Source organism: Marmota marmota, unplaced genomic scaffold, assembly GCF_001458135.2.
Source record: "Marmota marmota marmota unplaced genomic scaffold, marMar, whole genome shotgun sequence".
NCBI classification, from domain to species: domain Eukaryota; kingdom Metazoa; phylum Chordata; class Mammalia; order Rodentia; family Sciuridae; genus Marmota; species Marmota marmota.
The window spans coordinates 13,556,353-13,580,224 of NW_026000240.1; the positions used below are offsets into that span (position 1 = coordinate 13,556,353).

Sequence of the window (23,872 nt, forward strand, 5' to 3'; positions counted from 1 at the left end):
CATGTGGACACCAATTTTCCTGGCACCATTATTCAGAGACTGTCCTCTCTGCACTGTGTGTTTCTGGCATCTTAGCTGAAAGCCAGTTGGCTACTGTGTATGCTCAGGCTTACTCCTGGGCTGTCTGTCCTGATGTACAGTCTGTGTCTGTTGTGAAGCCAATGCCATACTGCTTGGATCACTACAGCTTTGTGGTATATTTTTGAGGTCAGCCTTCTGCTTTCTGCTTTGTTCTTTTTGTTCAGGATTATTTTGTATATTCATAATTTGTGTTTGTTTTGTTCACCACACAAATTATAGGTTTGTTTTTTCCAGTTCTCTGAAGAATGTCATTAATATTTTGATAGAGATTGCCTTGACTCTGACTCTGACTTGGGGCATTATGGGCATTTTAACAATTTTATTCTTCCAATTCAGGAACACAGTGTCTTTCCATTTTTCTTATCCTCTTTAACTTCTTTCTTCATTGTTTTATAGTTTTCATTGTAGAGATCTTTCCCCTTGTTGGTTAAATAAACTCCTATTTTTTGTAGACAGTATAAATCAGATTGCTTTCTACATTTATATTTCAGATATATCCAGCAACTTTGATAAATTTGTTCATTAGTTCTGATACTTTTTAGTGGCATCTTTGGGGTTTCTTATATACGGGATCATTTCGTCTGCAAACAGTGACAATATGACTTCCTCTTTTCCAGTTTGGATGCCCTTTATTTCTTTCTCTTGCCTGATTGCTATGGCTAGGAGTTCCAGAACTTTGTTGAATAAAATGTTAAAAGTGGGCTTCCTTGTCTTGTTTCAGATCTTAGAAAGATTTCACATTTTTCTCATTCAGTATAATGTTAGCTTTTAACTTATTACATATGATCTTAATTATGTTGAGCTATGTTCTTTCTGTATTTAATTGTTCCATGTTTTTTATCATGAAGAGATGTTGAATTTTATCAAATGCTTTTTCTGCATCTGTTGATATAGTTTTTGTCCTTCATTCTGATGATGTAGCATATCATGTATATTGATTCAAGTTTGAACCATCCTGCATCCCACTTGATCATGGTGAATAATCTTTTTAATGTTGAACTCAGCTTGCTTGTATTTTTTTGAGGGTTTTTTGTTTGTTTGTTTTTTGCATACCTACTTAAAGGATATTGGCTGCTGGCATTTCCTTTTTTGTTGTGTCTTTGTCTGAGTTGGTTATCAGGATAATGTTGGCCTTGTAGAATGTGATTGGAAGAAATCCCTCCTCTTTAATTTTTTGGAATAATTTAAGAATTGGTATTGGTTCTCCTCCTTTAAAGGTTTGATAGAACTCAGCAGTGAAGCTATCTGATCCAGGACTTTTATTTGATAGGAAGCTTTTTATTACTGGTCCAAACTTGTTACTTGTTTTTCTGTTCAAGTTTTCTGTTTTTTCTTGGTTCAGTCTTGGTAAGGGCTATGTGTCCTGGAATTTATCCATTTCTCCTAGCTTATCAGATGTATTGGTGTGGAGTTGTTCATACTAACCCATTAATATCGCTGTTATTTCTGTGGTGTCAGTTATGATGTCTCCCTTTTCATCTCTCATTTAAGACTTCTCTCTTTTTTTCTCAGTTCATCTTAGCTAAGGTTTTGTTAGTTTTGTTTACTTTTTTGAAGAATTAGATCTTTTTACTGATCTTTTGTATTTTTGTATCTATTTCATTTATTTCTGCTCAGATCTTCATTATTCCTTTTGTTTTATTTATTTGGGGTTTGATATCTTCCTGATTTTCTGGTGTCTTGAGTTACAGCAATAGGTTGTTTATTTGAGATCTTTCTGCTTTTGTGATGTAAACATTAATTGCTATAAACTTCTTTCTTAATGTGATATTTGCTGTACGCCATAGACTTTCAATATAGTGTATCTCCATATTCATTTATTTCAATAAATTCTTAAATTTCTTTCTTAATTTCTTCTTTGACCCACTGGTTGTTGAAGAGTAAGTTGTTTAATCCATGTATTTATATAGTTTTGAGGTTTTTCTTGTAATTGTTTGCTACATTTATTGCATTACAGTTGGAAAAGATACATAATACAATTTCAATTTCTTAAAATTTCTTGAGACTTGTCAATAATATTGACAAAACATTTATTGACTTTAAGGCATATTCCAAGGTGCTTTTCTTTGGTGCTAGAATTTAGTTCAAACTTTTTGAACCATAACTTACAAGATTTTATTATATTTGTGACTCCTTATAAGTTGCTACTATTTCATGCAAAAAATAACAACTTATTATGAATTAAGAACAAAAATAACGCCTGAGAAGATACTTAGCCTTATATGCAGTGCTTATGAACTTCTGTTAACAATTAAAATGGTACACAGGGTATATGTGGGGTGTGGGTATGTGTGTGTGTGTGTGTGTGTATGCGCTTGTATTGTAAAGAGGATAAACACTAAGCTGTGAGAGGATAGTCTGTAAGCCAGGAACTGTCACCTATGAAGAGTGTGAGGTACATTTTGACTCATCTCTGGGTTTATGGTTTTCAGGGAATTGATGCTGATGTCGCATCAGAAAAGCATCGAGCAGCTGCAGGAGACCATTAGACAGAAGATGCTTAGCGACGATAGCTGGAAGGAGAAGGTAATAGTGTGGCTTTCACCAGCCTGTGTCATATTTGCTTTTTAAAATTCTGCCCATTTGCTAGAATACTGTTCCAGATAGATTTTTTTGCTTCTAGGTACACTTTTGATCTCTTCTGGTATTTCCAACACTAAGTGTGTTTATGATGTGTGTATTTTCTAAAATATTACCCTACATAATAGGAAATTTAAACAGTAAGAGCAGATTTTGAAATCTTGTAAGATTAAGATAGCCCTTGTTTCTCATGCAGAAGCATGATTTTTTCTGAATGTTTACTTTTTTCACATAAGTGTTAGAATCTACATTTGATCAGTTGGGTTTTTGTTTGTTTGGTTTGGTTTGGTTTGGTTTGGTTTTTTGGTACCTGGGATTGAACTCAAGGGCACTTAAGCCACATCCCCAGTCCTTTTTTGTATTTTATTTAGAGACAGAGTCTCACTGAGTTGCTCGCTAAATTGCTGAGGCTGGGTTTAAACTCAAATCCTCCTGTCTCAGCCTCCCAAGCTGCCGGGATTATCAGGAGTACACCACTGCACCTAGCTGAACACGTTCTTTAAAAAAGGAAAATGTTCTTATAACTTCTCTTCTTCTCTTATAAGAAGATAATATAAAAGAATGGAAAATGACTTAAAGTCAGTTACGAACTTTCAAAATATTTACCCTGGCAAAATAAAGGGGGTTACCATTTAGCCTGCCATTATAAACAAATGTTTGCTTTTAGAGTATGAAAAAAAATGCACCGATTCTAATCTTTAGACTTTTGTGTATTTTCCAAAGTTGTAGCAGTGAAAATGTATTATTACTTTTGTAATTTTACATAGCATGAGTAATGTTTTTAAAATTGTTAATTCCCACCTTCTCAAGCCATGAATAGCTCTAGTCACTGAGATGACAACATCGTCTCCTAACATAGATTTCCAGTACTCCTTGATTGATCACTGGGCTCTACCCTGCACCCCTAAGTCTCTACCATGGAGCTACACTCCCAGTCTGGGTTTTTTTGTAAACTCTTAAATTTTTCCCTTGAATGGGAGGTGGCCCCTGAAACTCAAGATTGTTTGACTGAAGTCCTAACAATTTGTCTAGTTGTTATTGAACTCTTCTCCTCAGGGACTAGATCCTATAACTTGTAACTTCTATCAATAAGCAGTGACCACTTTCAAACTAACATCTCCACCATGAATGCCCACTCTGCCATCAGCAAATTAAAACCCTTTAGGTGCTGTGGCTGGCTCAGGCCAATTCTAGTCTTTTCTGTTTCCAGTCTTCAAATGTATGAGCTGATAAGAGCCCTCCCTAAATCCTCACCTGCTCCCCTGTTCCTTAGCCTACAGAGTCAGGCAGTAATGATTGCTATGACTACAGTGCCATATTGGTGAAAGCAAAATTCGAGAGTATGGACTAAAGTTGCTGGAAGTGTCCCTCGTAGCACAGCCCTTTCTTTCAAGGCCCACACTTTAATTCTTTTTAATGTTTACAAGCCTCATTGTACTTGATTATCTACTCTGTTTTTATTCATTTCTCCCGTCTTTACCAAATCCATGTTTTAAAATTCAAAAAGAAGATGATCAACTTAACAATCCAAAATATGCAAAGTAAAATGACAGATAGTTTTTAATTCATTCAACTGATAGACTTGCTTTGGCACCACACTGAAGAGCTAGCGAAATGGTGTCTCACACTTTCTCTAAGACACTGGAAATTAAAGCAACCTTCTTAAGACTTGTTCATTTGTATATATCAAGAGATACTGTAAATGTCCCTTCTCTGACTTGGAAATTTATCTGATGGAATTAACACGGTTGGAGATCAGCAATCCTTCCCTTTCCTCAGACTCCTGAGCTCCCTGTCTTAGACTATTTGGGGGAACCTGCTGGAGTATATGTGCCCCACCTGCACAGTCACCCCCACGTAGGGTTTTCAGATCCATTTCACTGGAGAGGGCATCTCTGCTTCTGACCCACCCTAGTCTCCTGCTTTCTGTGCTCTGGTTGTGAGGCACTAACACTGAGTAGATTCAGCAGCTGACCCTGCAGAACTTTATGCTCTTGCTTTATGCTAAGTTAATGTGATGGGGAAAATACTCGTAGGTAATAGTCTCAAAGTTCTTATTAAGACCATGATATCTGTCTCAGACGTCTTTAGGCATGTGTACTTTTCTATAGTTTGACTTCTTGTTAATAAACATCATTTAACTTGCAGTAAATCAAGCTCCAGGCCAGCAAAGCCAGGGAGTGATAATTAGGTCTTGGCTGTGTTAGCTATTGAGATTACAAATAAAACTTCCCTAAAAGTCTTCTTATGAGAAAGAAGAATCACTAATATGACATTGTCATCTCTTTCTTGGGTCACTGTGCCTTTGCGTAGGAATGAAATGTTCCCTTTATAAATATATAATACATGTATTAGAGTAAACTTCATAGTTTAAATGCCTTTAACATTCAAAAACAGTAGACTGCAATTTGTGCTTGCGCTTAATTATTTTAGAGTATGTAAAAAGCTCATAATAGGAGCAATAGTTGCTATGCAGCAAGGATGGCACATTTTTTAAAAAAGTATTTACTAATTGTCATGGCTTTTTGTTTATTTGAAGTATTGCTTTGATCCAAAGAAAGCAAATTAATGTGCATGCTGAATCTTTAAAACTGGTCTCAAATGCACACTGTTGTTATTATTCAGTGAACACTTAGTAATTAAAAAAATCTCCCATAACCAAATTGCTTACATAACCAGTTCACGTCACTTATTGACTTGTTAGTACAACAAGCAGATCCCAAATATTCCTTTCTTAGATTATCATCAAGACATTAAATTTAGAAACATTTTAGAACTGCACTATTGACCCCATTTTAAGAACTACATAAAACTTTTGAAAACAAACAAAATCTTACTTCTGGCTGAAGTCTCTGAATTGATAGTGAAAATGCAAAGGAGAAAAGTTTACTTTAAGAGATATTAAATTTTTCTTGAAGAGAGAAAAAAGTCTGAATTTTTTTTCAAATGGAAGAGCCAAATGTCTAATAATTCCTAATGTGTTGTAATGGACTATTAATGAAATAAAAAAGAATAACATGTATAATACAAACTTTGATAGAGATGAAATTATTTATATAATATTTATTAACATTTATACCTAATAAATATATGGCTAAAAAGAATCGGAAGGCACAGTATTATTAAATTATGCTATGTAACTTTAATAATTGAATTCATAATATGAGATTGTTAACACATAGAAGCAAAATCTATGACAGTAGCACAATGTCTTGAGGGAAGAAATGGGAATCACGCTTCATAACAGTGGGTTATGTCCCAGTAAACCTACCACAAGTTGGAACTGCCATCATCAAGATACATTTAACACGTCTAGCATAGCTTAGCCCATCCTACTTCATATGTGCTCAGAGCTACAGGTATTAGCCTATAATTGGGCAAAACTATCTAGCAGAAAGCCTATTTTATAATAAAGTATCGAACATCTCAAATCAAAGTTCAAAGTATAGTTTCTGCTGAATACATCACTTTCAATATCACTGTCCGGGTGAAAGATTCTAGGTTGAGGCCACCCGTATGCTGTTTTCTTGTACAATACATGGATGGTGTGTCACTAGAAGGTAGACTGCATTACAGATGTGTTCTAGAAGCCTTAAAGAAAAAGACTGACAGCTGACAAGCCAGTAAAGGAGATAAGTTAAATTTAAAACATATTCAATCCAAAAAGAAGATAGAAAAAGAGAAAAGATAAGGTGGGCCAAATAGAAAACACAACATAGGACAGTAGATTTATTAAAGGTGTTCTTACCAACAGTAACAATAAATATAAATGGTCTAAATCAGGGATCAGAAAACTTTTTTTGTAAAGTTCTGGCAAGTCTTGGTTTTATGGACACAACACCAGTCAACTTCGCCATTGCTCATAGGTAAGCAGCCAGAATGAATGGGCAATGACTGGCCAGAGTTTACTGATCTTGGTCTAAATATCTCCATTTAAAGAACATAGTTTTTCATTTTGGGTAAAAATGCAAGACCCTACCATCTGTTGACCAGAAGAAATGCACTTTAATATGAAGACACAAGCAGGTTAAAAGTAAAAGATATACTATGCTAACACAAAGCCAGAGGAAGTTGGAATAGCTTTATTATTGTTAGACCCAGCAGACCAGAGCAAAGATGTGAGAAAATTTAGAATATTGCCAGGGAAAAAAGAAGGTCATTTCATATGATAAAGTAGGGCATGATAATCCTAAACATTTAGTCACCTAATAGCAAAAATTGATGAAACTGCAAGGAGAAAGAGACAAATGTACAACCAGAGTCCAAAATGTAATCTCTCTTTGAATGACTGGCAGAAAAATAGCCAGAAAACCAGAAGGAATCTGTACTGTGGAAAATGATATAATAATGTATTTTTAAGAAATATTGAATAATATTATTAACAAACTGACCCAATTGACATTTATAGATATCCTCCACAGTAGAGTACACATTCTTCCTATGTAGCGTAAAGCATTTACCAAAATAAACCATTTTGTGTTATATAGAATTCTCAATCAATTCAGAAGACTTTAAATCATACAAAGTTTTTTTCTCTTACTACAGTGGAATTAAATTAGAAATCATTAACCAAATGGTATCTGGAAAAATTCCCCAATATTTTGAAACTACATGAATACCACATCCACCTCATTAGCCACTCTGCTGTAAAAGGAGGAAGAAGGCAGGTTATAGGGGGAAACCAAGCACGGTTCCCCATAGAATCCACCAGAAACATCTGAGGATGCCAACCTCCCCGCCTCAGAGAACTCTTGATCTTGATAAAGTTACTTTACCTCTCTGAGCCTATTTCTTAATCTAGACACTGGGAATAATAGCTTCCAACTGGTATTTGTTTTTAACTTTTGGAAAATAGTACAATAATTTATTTTAAGAGATATATTTTCAAAAACAATATGTGCATATCAAATGTGAACAGTCAATCTGATCCCCATTTTCGTATCTGAAGTTCCCTTGGGCTTCGAAGGGAGTGACAGGTGATTATGTTCTAATGTGGTGAAGGCTCCATGGACAGTTAGGAAATAATAAAATCAGCCACAAAGTTCTCTGTTGGAAAATAATCAGTGAAAAGACAGTATTTTGCATATCAATACTAGATAGAGATGTTTTAAATACTAATTATGCATTTTAATAACAAATACAAAAGGAATGAGCTGTGTTCAGAATGCTCTGGACTCATTGGGAGGTCTTCACTGAGGAGATGGAGTTTGAACTAGTGGAGGTTATAGATAATAAAAAACAAAAATAAAAAACCTAAATCCTGGAATGTGTACACAGATCATTGATTTTTACTTTGTGTGACTCCTAAGCTCACATATTATTTATGTTTTTTTAAAAAGTCAATATTTTCCCACAATTATCAAAATTACTGTTACTGTATGAAGTAGCTTATGCATTATATGTGTAGCATCAACATCGTGTGTTTGCATAAAACGTAAGTCCAGCAGTTTATATAAAATACAAACACGCAGCTGGGCATTCATTCAACCTCCTAATGATACATAGTGTATTCTGCAAGCAAACCACTGTGTGAGCTCTTCACTGTTCAAACTCGATAGGTCATGAAGGGACCAGCAGGCTCATGCCATGGGATTGTCACATTCAGATGACTCTTGTCATCCTATGTAGTTCTGGAAATTCCATCGGAAGCTCATTGCTTTGCTTTTCCTTCTCAGGTTGTGCAAATTAAAAACCAAGCCAGTAATAGTCAATCACTCTTTCCCCTTCTGCCCACGGTGCCTTTTCTTTCCCACAATCCATATGCACCGTTCTTTTCTCTCAACCCACAAAAGTTCAAGGAGTCATTCAGGAGCAAGGTGTACACAGATCAATAACAGAACATTCTGCCACTCAAACCTTTTGCCCTTCCCACTTCTTCCTGAGTGCTTCCTTTGTTTCCTCCACATCAAAGGACCTCTTCTCCTTGAATAAAATTGAAGAACTTCTTTTTTAAAAGGTTCTTCCAAAGTTTTTTCTGTCATCTAATTTATACTGCGTCCTGTTCCACCTACTTTATGTACATTCCCACTCACTTATTTTGAGCAATCAGGATGGCAATAAGGAAGCTGCTCAGGAACTGATGGTGGCCAAAATTAGGGTAGTGGAGGGAGAGGTGAGAAGAAAGGGAGTCAAGGCATTTTTGTTAGGTGTGGCAGAGAGAGGGAGAGAATATGAGAGATTGCGCTATGGTTACCGATTTAAATAACCAATGGATGGTGGTGCTGTGTCCTGACACTGGGAGGGTCTGGGGAGGAACAGGTTTGGGGGAAGGTGTTCTGTCTAAGGCCATGCTGCTTATTGGAGACACTGTGAGCTGTCTAAATGGCTACAGGAGGCAAGTGGACATGAGTCCCTGATCTTCACACCAGAATCGATTCTGAATGCCCCCGAGGCCTTCCTCTTCTTTAGCAGTCTGAGAACAGCCCATGTGAACAATCCTATAACAGATCATCAGTAGACTTTTACCCAAACAATCCAGAAAGTTATTGAGAAAGCCAGAATAGCTCCTCACATCACTATCAGACCAATTCCTGTGCATTTGGGGCACATGCCCAGTTCTAGCCCCAACTGACCTTCCAACTGGGGATGGTCTTCTGTCTTATTTTATTTAATTTAAAGGACTTCCTGTGGACTTTCTTAGCAAACCTTGTTTCTTGGCAAACCTCCCTTGAGATATCAGGCCAGAACCACACAGTTCTCCCAACTTACCAGGCATTTACCTCCAATTAGAGTTCATAATCACAGCACAGTACCATGCAGGCCTCAAGCCAGCCTGTTAGCAGGATTTCTCTGATCATCTCAGATGAACTCCAAGGCATGGATGACTCCAGCCCTCAGATTTGACCTCTCTCTTGCTCTAGTAGGCAGAGCCAAAACCAGTGGTAGGAAGACAGTGGAAAGAGATGGACATCGTTATCCTAAGTACATGTATGAAAACACGAATGGTGGAACTCTACTTTGCGTACAACCAGACGTGAAAAATTGTGCTGTATATGTATATTATGAATTGAAATGCATTCTGCTGCCCTATATAACAAATTAGAATAAATAAATAAATACCATTTAAAAGTAGAGTAGAACCAAGTACAGCAGACGTGGTCTCCCCCACAGGTCTGAATGGTTGCTCACACGGGGACCCACCCCCAGCAATGCAATTCTTGGATTACATCCCGGACTGATGGGGGGACAACTGGTGCAATTTGAATAGTATTATATCAATGTTCATTTTACTGCTTTTTATAATTGTACTGTAGTTCTACAAAAAAAGATCTCCTTGTTTTTACAAAACAAACAAACAAACAAAACCTCATGGAGGATGTGGGCTGAACTAGGAAACTACCTAGTGCCTGATGCTGTGCGAAGTGGGAACTCCTGCTGCTGGAGAGAGTTGCCACTTCTGGATATGACAGGCACCCAGCAGACCAGTCTCTGGAATAGATGCCACAGCAGGGACCAGAGAGTCAGCAGTGGAAGTCATTTCCCCTGACGGCTGAGTCCCTGCTCAGGCTGAGCTTACACACAGGCTTTGCCTCATTTAATCCTCCAACGCCCGCGAGGGAGCTAGTTGTGACCCTCCAGGACAGGTTCTGGCTCCAGCTTCAGATCACAAGCTAGCCAGTGGCAGGGCCAGGATTTAGAACCAAGATCAAACTCAATTCCATCACAAAACCAAGTCCTTGTTTATTCTCCCTGCAGTTCACAGAAGCTTCAGAGACTGAACCAAGGGATTTCTGAATCCCCTCTGGCACTGTGATTCTGAGTCAGCTGTAGTGTTTTCCTTTAGTCATCCTTCTAGCCTTCATAACCTCAGGATGACAATCTGTGAACTCCATCAAGAAAAGGCCATTTGCAAAATCAACACCTGCCCCTGTAGCTCCTCTGAATTTCAGCTGACCTCAGTCTAAGGACCGCAAGAAAAAAATTTTTTTTCTACTTATGGGTTGCTGGCAAAGACTGAATTTTTAGTGTAAATGACTAAGCTTTTAGTCATGACATATAAATGACTCAGTTTTTAGTATTTTTGAAGACTCTAATGCTAACTTCTGTAGTAATATTTTAGATTTTAGGTCTCCCCAGGTCTTATAATACTTGACCCAAGATCATTTTTTCTGGCCCAGATTCTAAGTTTGAATTTTAAGTACCTGAAATTTTTAAATAGTTTAATTAAAACTTGATGCTAGAATTTTTTTAAAAAAATCAAGTCTGAAAATAAGCTTAATGTACCTATTTCTAGATAAAGTGGTTTTATATATGGGTTAACATTGTTTTCTAGATTGAGACTGAACTTGCCAAGGAAAGAGCCCGACACTTAGCTGAATTCGAGGAGAAGGCTCTTCTCTTTAAAGAAGAAGCAAAATTGGAACTTGATATTGAAAAAGAAAAACACCAAGAAATAATCCAAAAGTATAAGAAGGAACAGAAAGAACTACAAATGAAGGTCAGCGATTGTTACTTCATCACTATTTAAGGGGCCAGTACTTCCACCTAGGGACACTGCAGTATTCTTAACTCCCATGGCTGTCCTGTGGCTACTGTGCTTGGTTGTAGCCACACAGGTAAAACAGTCTGGCTCTTCTCCAGGTGGATAACTAGATAAGTTGTGTAAGCATATAATCCAGATGCGTGGGATTTTCTACTAAGATAAACTTACCTTTAAAACAGCATACACTTTATGACTAATAATTAGCCTGGCTGGATATTCCAAACAGCTAAGTATCCATCATCAAAATTGAAGTGTTTTATGTAATTAAAAATTTCCCAACTAAAATATATCTTTTTAAATGTAGAAATTTCCAGTTCCAAACATTGTTGAAAGAAGAGAAAATATTTTCAAAACATAACACACCTTTCTAATTTCTTAAACAGTGTGCCCTAAACTTAAGGTTTTGTTAAGATTTCTGTTTTTATACGACCTAAGTATAGGGTGTGTGTGTGTGTGTGTGTGTGTGTGTGTTAATCAAGGCCCAGTGGGGAAAAAATATTTTGATTAACTCATTAGAGTCCACACTGATGAAGTATCAAATGAGCCTGACATCTCTGCGTGGGTGTGAAGGAGCAACCAAGGAGATGTTGTTCAGTGGTCCACTCTGAACCACAGGTCGGTCCGGCTGCGTGAGTGTGTGACTGTGTAGCACAGGACCCCACACTCAGAAATGCTTTGTGCTATGGATTTAATGTTCTGCATATGCTGCCTTGAAATTCTTGATGGCTTATCTTTGAGATTTTGTAAGTAAAATCCTATGGAGATAGTGGAGCATGTGCCACCAGCTTGGAGCCTCGGCTCACCTCAATTCTGGTCTCCCACCCCTTGTGCCAAGGGCCACGCTGAGTTCCCCTGCCCATCCTCCCCTCACCTTGCAACTGCAGTTGCAGGACTGAGCTGTTCAGGATCCCATGGGCAGAGGAACACTGGAAAGCAGGCCTGAACTTGCCAGATGGTTTGGTTTCTCACAAGAAGTCGTAAGTCCAAATTTTTGTAAGTGAAGTCTCCTGATTTTTAAATGTTAACTGCCTTTTAAAAAAAAATCAAAACATATGGCCAGATGAACCTCCTATCCCCAGGATAACTTGCTCAGTCTCAAGGTCGCCTCTCCTCTGGGTGAAGAAATCCACTGTTCAGACCTACAGTGACCCTCTTTCCTTCTGGACTAACTGCAGAAAATAGAATATTAATTTATAAAATGACCAATTGTGGTGAATAGATTTCTCTCAAGAATTACTCCTTATGTAAATTTAACATTTGAAACAAATTTGGATACATAACTCTTTTAAGTAATAGTTCACAAAGCCCTTGGAACTTTGGTCTATAAATGCCTTCCAGACTCTTTGTGGGCTAGTTTCTTGTTTTGCTAATATTTATAATACGACAATATCTGTAGCAGAAGTAATAAGGATATGTTTCATCAGAAGTATCTTTGTTCTTCCTTGTTTTTCTGTTCTTTGTTTAGTTTTTTTTGTTTGTTTTGTTTTAAGGAGAAAGAAAACAGTCTTTTCCCTTCTAAAGATTTCATGCTACAAGGAAAAGCTTCCCCAGGTTATTGTCTCATATTCATCTAGAAGCCTCAAGAAGCAGTACTTTTTCACAGTATCTGGATGTTCTCTAGAATTTCACTGTCCATTATGATGGTCATATGTGGCTACTAATAATTCAATTAAATTAGTCAAAATTAAATAAAATTTAATATTCAGTTCTCAGTTACATCAGTCACATTGCAAGGGCTCAGTAGCCTATACTGGCTTTCAAGAGCCTATCCTGGTCATCCCCTTCCAGCTCAGTCCTATCAGTGGTATTACAGAGGTAGCTATGTTGAGAGTATTCACACCATGCCAATTAGATACATATTTGACTTTTTTGTGTGTGGGGAGTCAATTTTAAACATTTACCAGCACACTACTTCAAAAACCATATGTGGCCAGGCAAGTGGTATATGCCTATAATCCAAGCAGCTCAGGAGGCTGAAGCTGGAAGATTGTAAGTTCAAAGCCAGCTTTAGCAACTTAGCAAGGCCCTAAGCAACTCAGCCAGACCCCGCCTCAAAATAATATAAAAAGGACTAGGGGGATGTGGCTCAGTGGTTGAGTTCCCCTGGGTTCAATCCCCTGTACCAAAATAAATAAATAAATAAGTGGCTAGTGACCACTATATTGGATAATGCAGAATATTTCCATCAGAAGTTTTGTTGGGCAGTGTTGCTCTAAAAGGTGAAGACAGAAAGGAAGAAAAGAAAAATTATGTCAAGGGAAACTTAATTGTATGATATTAGTAGAGTATAACTGTGGTGCCCCCCTTCCTGCATCTCCAAATATCAGGCATTTTGAGGTCCTGCAGCCAACCTAGCTAGGTCCAGCCAGGCCCTTAATCTACTTTGTCAGGACCTGAGCTATCCTTGGCAGCTCAATGTAGTCACAAATATTATGTATTTCCAAGGGTACCCAACTGATCAATGTGATACCATTTTAGGTGGAAAAATGAATCACACTAACTTTTTTATTATTTTTTTAAATTTATATATGACAGCAGAATGCATTACAATTCATATGACATACATAGAGCACAGATTTTCATATCTCTGGTTATATACAAAGTATATTTACACCAATTCATGTCTTCATACATGTACTTTGGATAATGATGACCATCAAATTCCACCATCATTTCTAACCCCATGACTCCCTCCTTCCCCTCCTACCCCTCTGCCCTATATAGAGTTCATCTGTTCCACCCATGCTCCCCTTCCCTATCCCACTATAAATCAGACTCCTTATATCAGAGAAAACATTTGGCATTTGGTTTTTTGGGATTGGCTAACTTCACTTAGCATTCATTATCTTCTCTAACTCCATCCATTTACCTGCAAATGCTATGATTTTTATTCTCTTTTATTGCTGAGTAATATTCCATTGTGTATAAATGCCACATTTTTTATCCATTCATCAACTGAATAACTTTTAAAAGAAAATATTGAAGGCCTATGGATGTCATGGAGTTTGTTTTCCTCTAGTTAGAAGAACATACTAGAGTAACCCTCTTAAAAACCTGGATCTCTGTAGTTATCTAGAAACTGTTGCCTACAAACTAATATGATGTTTATCTTACAGATATCTGACTTAATCGCAGGCGCTACAAGAGACCTAAGGCTGGAAGTGACCACTCTTAAAGAAAAACTCCACAAATCCCACATCCAATACACAGAAGAATCTGAGTCAAAGAAAAAAGAAATTGAAAACCTAAAAAATTTGGTTGCAGAATTTGAATCTCGTTTGAAGAAGGAAATTGACAGTAATCATTCAGTTTCAGAAGACTTGAGGAAGGAAATAAAACACAAGTCAGATGAACTGGAAAGAGTATTGCTGGCACAAACACAACTGATACAACAACTTAGCCAGTCCCAGGAAGAGGTAGGATGCAGATCATGGTACCTTTGCAATTAGCGTAATACATGAACACAAAGGGTAGCTTGGTGTCATGGCAAGTGTCTGGCTCTGTCCTTAACAGAGCAGTCACTTAACCTCTGGGCCTGGCTTCCTTTGGTGTAAGATGAATACACTGAACTACATAATCTCTGAAGTTCCCTCAGTGCCCAGTTCAGTGTTGCAAATGACTAAAATCTCTAAGCCTAGGAATCTTTATGTATTTATGTCTTATTTGTTTTAACATTGACTCATTGCTTAAGTTAAAAAGATATTATTGAATAATATAAATATAAATTTACTTTAGTGTTTTACATTTCTGTCAACCTAAATTCATAAGGTAATTTACATGCTTTAGTCTTCTTCCTTACATATGCTTAATCATTTCAGCCATGTTTTTATTTAGACAGCTTGGAAAACTTTTTTCTACCAAAGTCTTATTTCTAAACTGATAAGCAGTTTAGAAATAGGGGAACAACTAATTTGTTCTCTAATCACCAACATCTGTTTCATTATAATATTTGATCCCACTTATGATAGTAGAGCAAATAAAGACAAATGGAGGTAAATTCTGAATGTCAGTGAGGAATAATATTTTTGCTGGTTTTCCTTAATTAAGGAATAAAAATAATAAAGGAATAATAATATCAATTATTAACAACAAATATGCCATAGTCTTGCTATATTTAAGTTATCAACTAAAATAGAAAGTTTATGACACCATTGTAACTACAAAGTGAACCTATCCCAAAGAAATACAAGCTAAAATATGGAATGGACAAAATACAGGTTAAAGAATAATGCCCAAGACGACTTTATAAAATAGAAATTACTTACCTGTTCTGGATGGGGAACTGATTGAAAAGCTTGAATAATTCCCTCGAGGTCATTAAATTTGGTGGAGCCCAGATTCAAAGTTGAATCTCTTGGTATGATGTTTCTTCTTTTGGGAAACCTAAGTTCTAGTCAATCTGCTTCTAAATTTCAGGGTGGCCACATGCTATCTCCTGGCCTCAACTATCTACCTACTTACTACTTTTAAAAGGAAAAACAAACAAAAACCAATTTGCATGCTCTTACTCCTCTGGATGGTGAGGGGATCAGGGGATTGTCTTACCTCCCCAGCAAGGGAGCCTCTCCCAAGCCAGGGAGGAGAGGAGGACAGCAGAGTGGACTGAGTGCCACCAGGGAACTGACATGCCAGACAGCAGTGTGGCAGTTCCAGAGGCGAGGCAGCAGGTCAGAGGGGCGAGAAGTGGAGGCAATGAGTTAGGGGTCTGAGTCCCAAGAGAAACTGTGATACAGGAAGGAGGAGTAACTTAATCAGGACAGGTAGAAAGAGATGAAAGTGTCAAATTAAGAAAATATGAATTTTCCTCTGGGTGCAAGGCACCATGCTAAGTGAGCACTGGTGACATAATTCGGAATAAAACTGATGTCTGCATTTCCGGCCTTCAAAGAATTTAAAGAAAAACTTTCATGAGTAATTAAATTCTCTCTAGAGGAGAGAACAATCTAAACAAATTTAGCTATGAAAAACAGGTGAAAAGCTAGGTAATTTGCCTTAAGAGCCTGTATTTATTATGTATTGCTATGTGACAAATTATCTCCAATTCAGCAGTTTCAAACTACAAAATTATCATTTCTGAGGGTCTCACCAGACCACATGGTATCAGTGAACCCAGAGGTGTGCAGTCTTACCTGAAGACCTAGCTGGGGGAGGCCTGGCCTCCAGCTAGGGTGGTGGTGGGTGGGCAGAGCTATGGCCTCCAGCCCACTTGGATGATTATGCACAGGATTTTCTTCCTCACAGGCTATTGACCTGAGAACCTCTAGCTGTTGGCCAGAAGCCCTCGTAAGCCCTTGCCACAGGTAGCTCCTTAGACCAGTGCATCCACTGGCTCCCTTGGGGTGAGGAGGCAGAGGAGAGAAGGGTGCCAAGACAAGAGCCACAGTCCTTGTATGACCAAGTCTCCGAAGTGCTATCCCACTGCCCCCACTATGAGGCAATGAGCCCAGCCCACACTCAAGGTGAAGCAAGCGCACAAATTTGACCATCAAGACTGCAGAAACCTCTGGGGCCATTTTAATGGCTTCCAACCAAAGGCCCTCTGGAAGTGATTTTAGCAAAAGAAATCAGATTGAAAACAAAGAGATTTTGCTATCACACAAAAGAAGCTATATCTGGACCTGTCTTGCTCTTTAGTTACAAAAGAAAGCCACTTAGAAATGAGGTTTCATTTAAAATACATACTGACTGTTAAAAGAACATAGTGGGTTGATATATAAATGGTCATTGATCATCACTAGAGAGGAGAAAAGGATCATCTCTAGAATAAAGAAAGCTAATAAAAGATGAGCATGGGGCAGCTATGGGAAGAGAGGGTAGACTAGATCTTCCATTGGAAGCTACTAAAGTGTCACCCCTAAAGTAAATAATGAAAACTGAAGTGTAAATAAATAAGGCTATTCTCTAGCTAAGCATACCAAAATCCAGAATATGCTTATGAAAATAGGGAATGGGCCAATAAAAGTAACAGGATTTATGAGCCAGAAAGCATAAAAGCTGTGAATAGAAGCATTAAAGTGAAAAGTACTATTTTCTTTTTTGAGCATACATTCCAGAAACTTAAATTTCTTGGATTCTAGAGAAATGAAGCTGCATTTAAGTGAAGAATAAATTCCCATTAGCATGAAGAATTAATGGTCTAATAGGAGGCTCGAATAAAAGGAAGAAAGCCCTATTCTCTTCCAAGTGGCCAAAGAAGGGGCAGACTTTGCTTTTAATTGTATGAAGACAAGTTCTCCAGGCTAGCCTCTGAAGGGCAAGACAAGCCTCCCTAAGTAGATCAGGGATTATTGAAGCCACAATAGCAGCATAGAGTATAGCAAGAGAAAGGGTACAGGCCATAAGCAGAGGGAAAATGGAAAGTAAAACTGTACTGGAAATGTAACTGTGAACAAGAGCCCCTAAAAATTCTTGCTGGGGAATAGACACATACATTAAAACTTTGAAACTTCAAAAACAAAAAAGAAAAGGAAGTTGAGAAGAGAAAGTCAATATGTTACAGAATAGCAAGTTGTCATCAAAGCCAAGTTAAAAATGGGCACACGCTTCCAGGGATCAGTCTGCCTTCATGCTAGTTCCATGTAAATTTTATCAAGAGAATATGGTCTCGTGGTTATGGCCTTATTGTAAGCCAGAGAAAGAACATGGCAAATTGAGAAAAAAAAAATCTAAAAAGCTCACGTAAGAGAACCAAAGGAAAACCAGTGCAGAGGGCTCAGCATTTTTGTTAAGACTGTAGATAAGGCGCAGAAAGGAGCAGGAATTTTAAATTCTGCGATTCCTATAGCCCATCCATGATGAAAGATATTCAGAAAATAATCCTCTTGGTTAAACATGGAGAATTGAATCTCTACTTCCATTTTGCTGCCACAGAAATGGGGGGAAAATAATAAAAAGTGATTAATCCACAAGGGCAAAGAGAAAAAGAGGAGTAGATGCCAGGTGGAAAAGATGCTGCTGGACCTGGGGGCACACATCTGTGGTCACAGCAACTCTGGAGGCTGCAGCAGGGAGATTGAGAATCTGAGGCCAGCCTCACCAACTTAGTGAGACCCTGTCTCAAAATAAAAAGCAAAAAGGGCTAGGGATGCAGCTCAGTGGTAAAGTTCTCTGGATTCAATCAGAGGTAAAAAAAAAAAAAAAAAAAGGAAAAATAAAGATGTTGACAAAATTTTGGAAAATGGAAAGCAAATGGCTAAGAGGTGGCTACAGACCACTGACTTAGGAGTCTATAGACTATTGAGACCCTAATGTCTATGGTGATAAGGCCAGGGGATCAAATGGAGCAGACCTAAGTGAGTGATAACACTGGAGACTCAGGAATTGGAGACACCAGATACCTCTGAAAGAGGGACAGAAGAGAGAAGCTGAAAGCAGGAGAGCTTGCAAGATTGTAAAGGGAGCAAGTAGATCTTGAGGTGGCTTCCCCAGTCTCCATGCAGCCTGCAGAATACTAGAGGTTCATTCTCTAGTAAAATTGGATGGGAGAAGACCTGAGCATACAAGACAGCAGAGTGTGGGGTGAAACAGGAGCTGGAGGGAATCTGCTTGTTAAATGGGAGAACTCCCATTCCCATCACACACTCAACTCCCAGAACACTGGCCAGCAGGTTTATTCATCAGTAGGCAAGAAGTTGGAAGAGCCCTTTCCAGGGAAATGAGCTGCCTCAAAAGAAGATATCTGTGTATTCTGACCATGAGGGGGCCCATGAAATGTCCAGGTCCATGTGCAGTCTACCTAGTCTCGGGTGTACCAGCCAGTAAGCCCTATCCATGCACATGGAGCTCCAAGTAACATCTGGGAACCCGATTTTCAGCATGAACAGCCAAAGATCTTCAAGTATTTGAGAAATATATGTACTATGAAGGACAGAAACCAGAAATGAACAAATAAGGGGGAAAAATGAAGAAGAACTTAGAAGTAACAAATATAAAACCACACATGGGTCAGAAGAGTGCTTCAGGAAAAAGATATAATGTGGTGTTATAACACAACACCACAAACTGGGTAAATCATTTAAAAAAAAGTCTATTTTGGCTCATGATCTGGTTGCTTAAGGCCAAAATGTCATATCTATTGATGGCATTTTTTCTGGCAGAGTCCTGAGATAGCACAGGACTTCACATGGGAAGAAACAGAATATGTGTGGGATTGCACACGTGTGTGTGTGTGTGTGTGTGTGTTCTGCTCGAACTTCCTCTTCATATAAAGCCACCAGGATTCAATCACAAGGGCTTTACCCTAATGACCTTATCTAATTTTATTTGTTAGAACTAAAGGATGGGCCACACACAAACTTCATGGATCAGCACAGCTTTTATTCAGGAATGGAGTCACACCTCTGATGGACCCACTTTCCTTGTGGAAAAAGAGCCACTGGCCAAAGGGCAGTTTGTGCTTATATAGGTTATACTGAGAGGTAACGTAATCATTGACAGAGCATGTCTAATAGAAGATCTGGGGTCAGCAGTCAGTTGACCAGATGGAAGGTCTGGGATCAGTGTTCAGTATTTATCTCTTTCCCTCCAGGGTCTCATTGCACTGTCACTGGGAAAGGACTTATTTTGGGAAGAATCAACGCTTGGGCTTCTTCCCAGAGACTGCCTGTCTAGGCTTTAGTGGATATGCCCTCCCCAGGGTTTGTCTTGTCACTGGAAAAAGAATGTCTTGGGACAGCATCAGTGTTGTCAGTGTGCTGCCTTCTTCCTCACTCCCTCTGCCTGAGCCACACTATTTTGGAGTTTGTCATTTTCCATATCCAACATTCCAAACTCTGACAGAGATACATGAACTAGAATGGCAAGGTCTCTAGCTACTTCTTGCTGAGAAGGGATAACATACAGGGGCCCTCCTTTCACTGTCCTTTAAGTGAACATGGAGGACATGCAGAGGAGGAGGTGTGGGGGAAGTTCTGAGGCCATCACAAACCATGTCAGTTCTCTTTATGAAGCTCCAGAAGATCAGACAGTGGGTATCAGGAGGAGAGACATCTCCTGGCAGTTGTGGCTGAGCTGACGAATTTATTAAGAAACTGTAAAACTAAAACTAGGGAGAACAAATATATTATACAATACGTGAAGATTAACTGGTTTGCTAGGTTAGGGAAACAATTGTAATATATAAAATGAAGAGTAATTAGCTTACCAGTGAGAGGAGAATAATGTAATGTGAAAGGTGAAGACTAATTTGTTAGTGCTAGTAAAATGATTTTGGCATGTGACATAGCTGAGGACTCTGTTATTCTTAATTAAGGCCCACTCATATTTAGGGTGTTCTTCCCATGATTGCAAGCATGATTAACCTTGGAACCATATTCTCCTCATGGTTTAATTGTTTCCACCCTGCTTGACAAATTATATAAAACAAGAATAGATACAATTAACAGTATTGTTATAGCTAGGAACCCAGATATGTGTGTGTAAAAGTACTTAAAAGAGTTAAGGGAAGAAATTCCTTCAGCTAAACTGCGCCAAATCTCTTCATCATTAAAAGTGGGTGTTTTTGCATTAACCATGGCCAAAACTTGGGATCGTAATTTTAACACATCCAAAGATGCATTATGAAAAGGATCAAGTCCCTGATTAATATGTGCCTGAATATTTTCTTTTTCCTTCTATTAAGCACATATCACCAGGTCTCAGTAAAATTCTTTGAAATTGTTGAATAAAATGAGTTTTCTGTGTCTGCTGGTATAGTACCACCACTGCAGTAGATGCAGAGGCAATTATCCCAGCCAAGATAACAATACCAGCTATTAGCCATCAGATAAAAACATTTAGCACTTTTACAGGGAGCCATGTGACTACTGACCTTTTTGGGAATCGTAGCAGTTTGTCCTGGACTCTGCCATATACTCTGATTGACACATTGTTTTAGCACACACTTCTCACATTTAGCATAATATATGTTTTGTGAGGCATTATATTGTACTTGAATAGGTCCAAACAATAAAACATAGGGATTTAATACACATGCTGTAAGATAGAACTCCTTATGAAAGGAAATATTAAGATGGGTAACATTGTTAAACTTACTATATTGAAAATCAGCATTTCCGATTCGAAAACCTCCACCGTATTCTAGGTGGTCCTGGATACGTTTAACCTTGTCTCTTACCAGTCTTCCCTGACCGGTTTTGTGGGACAACAGATGCCAGGGAGTCCAACTGAATTTGTAAACTCTTTACCGAATTGATGACCTGTTGGATATCTGCAATAACCTGTGCTGACTATTTTTATAGTGAATGGAGGTTCCTAATCCTGCTGCTCTTGTATTAATCCCAGTGGACGTTTTTAGCCCTATGAATAGGGGAATAATTTGGGGGCTTTCCTGTGTCTGGTGTGTGCTGTTATTGGAATGGTTAGGATTTGGTTGTGAGATAAAATGTCAGTTTGAGGAGTAAGAAGATTAAGGTAGAGAGGCCAGTCTAATTTTGGTAGGCAGGGATAAATATGAGCCCCACAAACAGAAAAAACTCAGAACTTGGGAAGCATCAGGATTGTGGAACTGACATAAGTGTAGGTCTTTTAAGTTCCATCAAAAGGACTCTTGTCTATGGCTGCATTTTGGTTATAACTTTTTGCTAGGTGTTCAAGATCAAGCTGGTCAAATTGACCTTGTTCCTATCTGCTGTTAAGAATCAGCTGAGTTTCCCCAGGGGTCACTCTTAGGGAACTTGAGAGCAGCTTCTTAGCTCTTTTAGTGCCATCTGCTAGGTAGGGTCTCCTTGATGAGGTGTCTTCCCTTGGAAGCATCAGGGGTGTCTCCCTTCTCCAGGGACCCTCCTCTTTGCAGCAAGTGCACTGATTAGCTTTCTGTTCTCCAGTCGTTCATTAATCTCCCTGATGGGGAGATCGTGTGGCCCAGAGTTGCAAAATTCCTTAGAGAAGTTCTCTCGTTCCCTGGTTTCAGGTTGACTCAGAGGGCAGGAGCCAAATATTAGTTTTCTTGGCCCTTTTGTTTTAGCCTTGGTCTTTCAGCCTTGGTCTTAAACATCCAGCAAGCCAGTCTCACCAATCTTAAAGTAAGAGTACTGGGCTTTAACGTCAATGTCCATAACCTTACAGTCATTTACCCCTTCTATTAATTGGAGTCTGTAATAGTACTAGAAGTTAGCCTTATATCCTGACTATTCTGTAAAAGGTAATGGCTTATTACCTCAAATTAACCCAGATTGTGTGCTCTTGAAGCAGCACCTCTGCAAAACATTAACAGACAACAGTTACAAACTTCACAAGGAAAATATAAAATGAAATTAACAAGAGTAAAAACATATTTAGTTTGCGTAATAGCTATCTTGAATTTTATCTGAGTTATACATTGTATCCCTGTTTGAGGTCACAGTAATCTTTACAACAAACATCAGTCTTTTGAACACAACTTTAAATGGAGCTGAAGTCCAGCCTATTTTGGAGGCATTGTAACATGCAGTAAGGTGGGAGATCGAGCCTTATCTCAGGTAAGGAGGTGCTCTTGGCAAACCTTGGGTAAAGTGTTCTAGTTCTGAAGCTAATCTTTGCCTTTTTCTTAAGTGCCATTTTACAAAGTTTGCATATATTATTTCTTGAGACTATATGAATGTTAGTTAACACAATATAACATTACATTTAAAACATGAATCAAAGAAAGCTAAAGAGCTTTTAACTTTCCTTTTATGTGGGAAAGTGGCAAAATGCTTTCATGTTCACAAAATTAACCTTTAAATAGTTCAGGCTCTCGTTATCTTTTAGAAATACATTTACAGTTTTACCCCAGTGCAAAAACTAACATAAGGTTCAGGTCCAGTTACAGAACATTAAATGATATAAATAAATCCCCAATAAAATTTACTATTCTTATTAATCTAAAATTACCACTACAGACAACTTTAGTTTGGAGAACACCAGCTTGATAAAAATGTTCTTTTAAACCTTTTGTTTTAAAGACTAGTATATCTGGAAGACATGAACATATTTAGTATGCTATAATGACATTTTTATATTAACTAAGTTTAGCTTTTAGAGGAAAATTTAGATTCTATAATGTAGTGTAATACTTAAAAATAATGGTTGTTGCTGTGTAACCTGTGTTGCAGGTCTTAATTCCTTTAAGACCACTTGCTTCAAAGAATAAAACTTAATACATATTAAGAGTAAATTTAATGTTTTGAGAAATTCTTGTCAGTTTAACATATAGATTAAAACCTTGGTTTTATATCAGTACATTAGTATTTGACCTTAGGGAAAAACCTTAAATAGCTTTAACTGATTGTTTTATTAACAGTATTGTTATAGCTAGGAACCCAGGTATGTGTGTGTAAAAGTACTTAAAAGGGTTAAGGGAAGAAAATCCTTCAGCTAAACTGCCCCAAATCTCTTCATTATTAAAAGTGGGTGTTTTTGCATTAACCATGGCCAACCATATCTCCAACTTAGTTATACATAAGCTTGATGAAATTTGCCCTTTACTTACACAAACCTTCTTATCATTTACTTAGACCTTCATGCTGTTTATTTCATCACACAAAGACTTTCTTACCCAGAAACATTTTCTTTTTCCTTCTACTAAATATATTTCCATATCTAGAACCTTCTAATTTATCTTTCATATCTATTGACCCTTCTTTTTGTTCACAATCTGAAACAACCCTTATGAAATTTCTGAATTTATATTATTCAGAAGAAATACTGTATGTCATTTATAGCACTCTAATTGAAACACAGTTGAAATTTTTAGACCTCTTGTACATAGAA

General features: G+C 37.9%; 1 protein-coding gene across 9 annotated transcripts in view; it reads left to right on the top strand.

Moving 5' to 3' along the window:
• The window catches only part of Lekr1 (leucine, glutamate and lysine rich 1), a 171,438-nt gene that overhangs the window by 119,918 nt on the left and 27,648 nt on the right, over positions 1 to 23,872 (top strand). For 8 of the 9 annotated variants that reach the window (XM_048794266.1, XM_015486937.2, XM_048794263.1 and 5 more), the window contains 3 exons: positions 2,514 to 2,607; positions 10,934 to 11,098; positions 14,260 to 14,559. In XM_048794266.1, coding sequence (XP_048650223.1) covers positions 2,514 to 2,607; positions 10,934 to 11,098; positions 14,260 to 14,559 — 559 coding nt within the window. The remainder of the gene's footprint in view (positions 1 to 2,513; positions 2,608 to 10,933; positions 11,099 to 14,259; positions 14,560 to 23,872) is intronic. The other variant, XM_048794265.1, reaches the window with a different exon arrangement.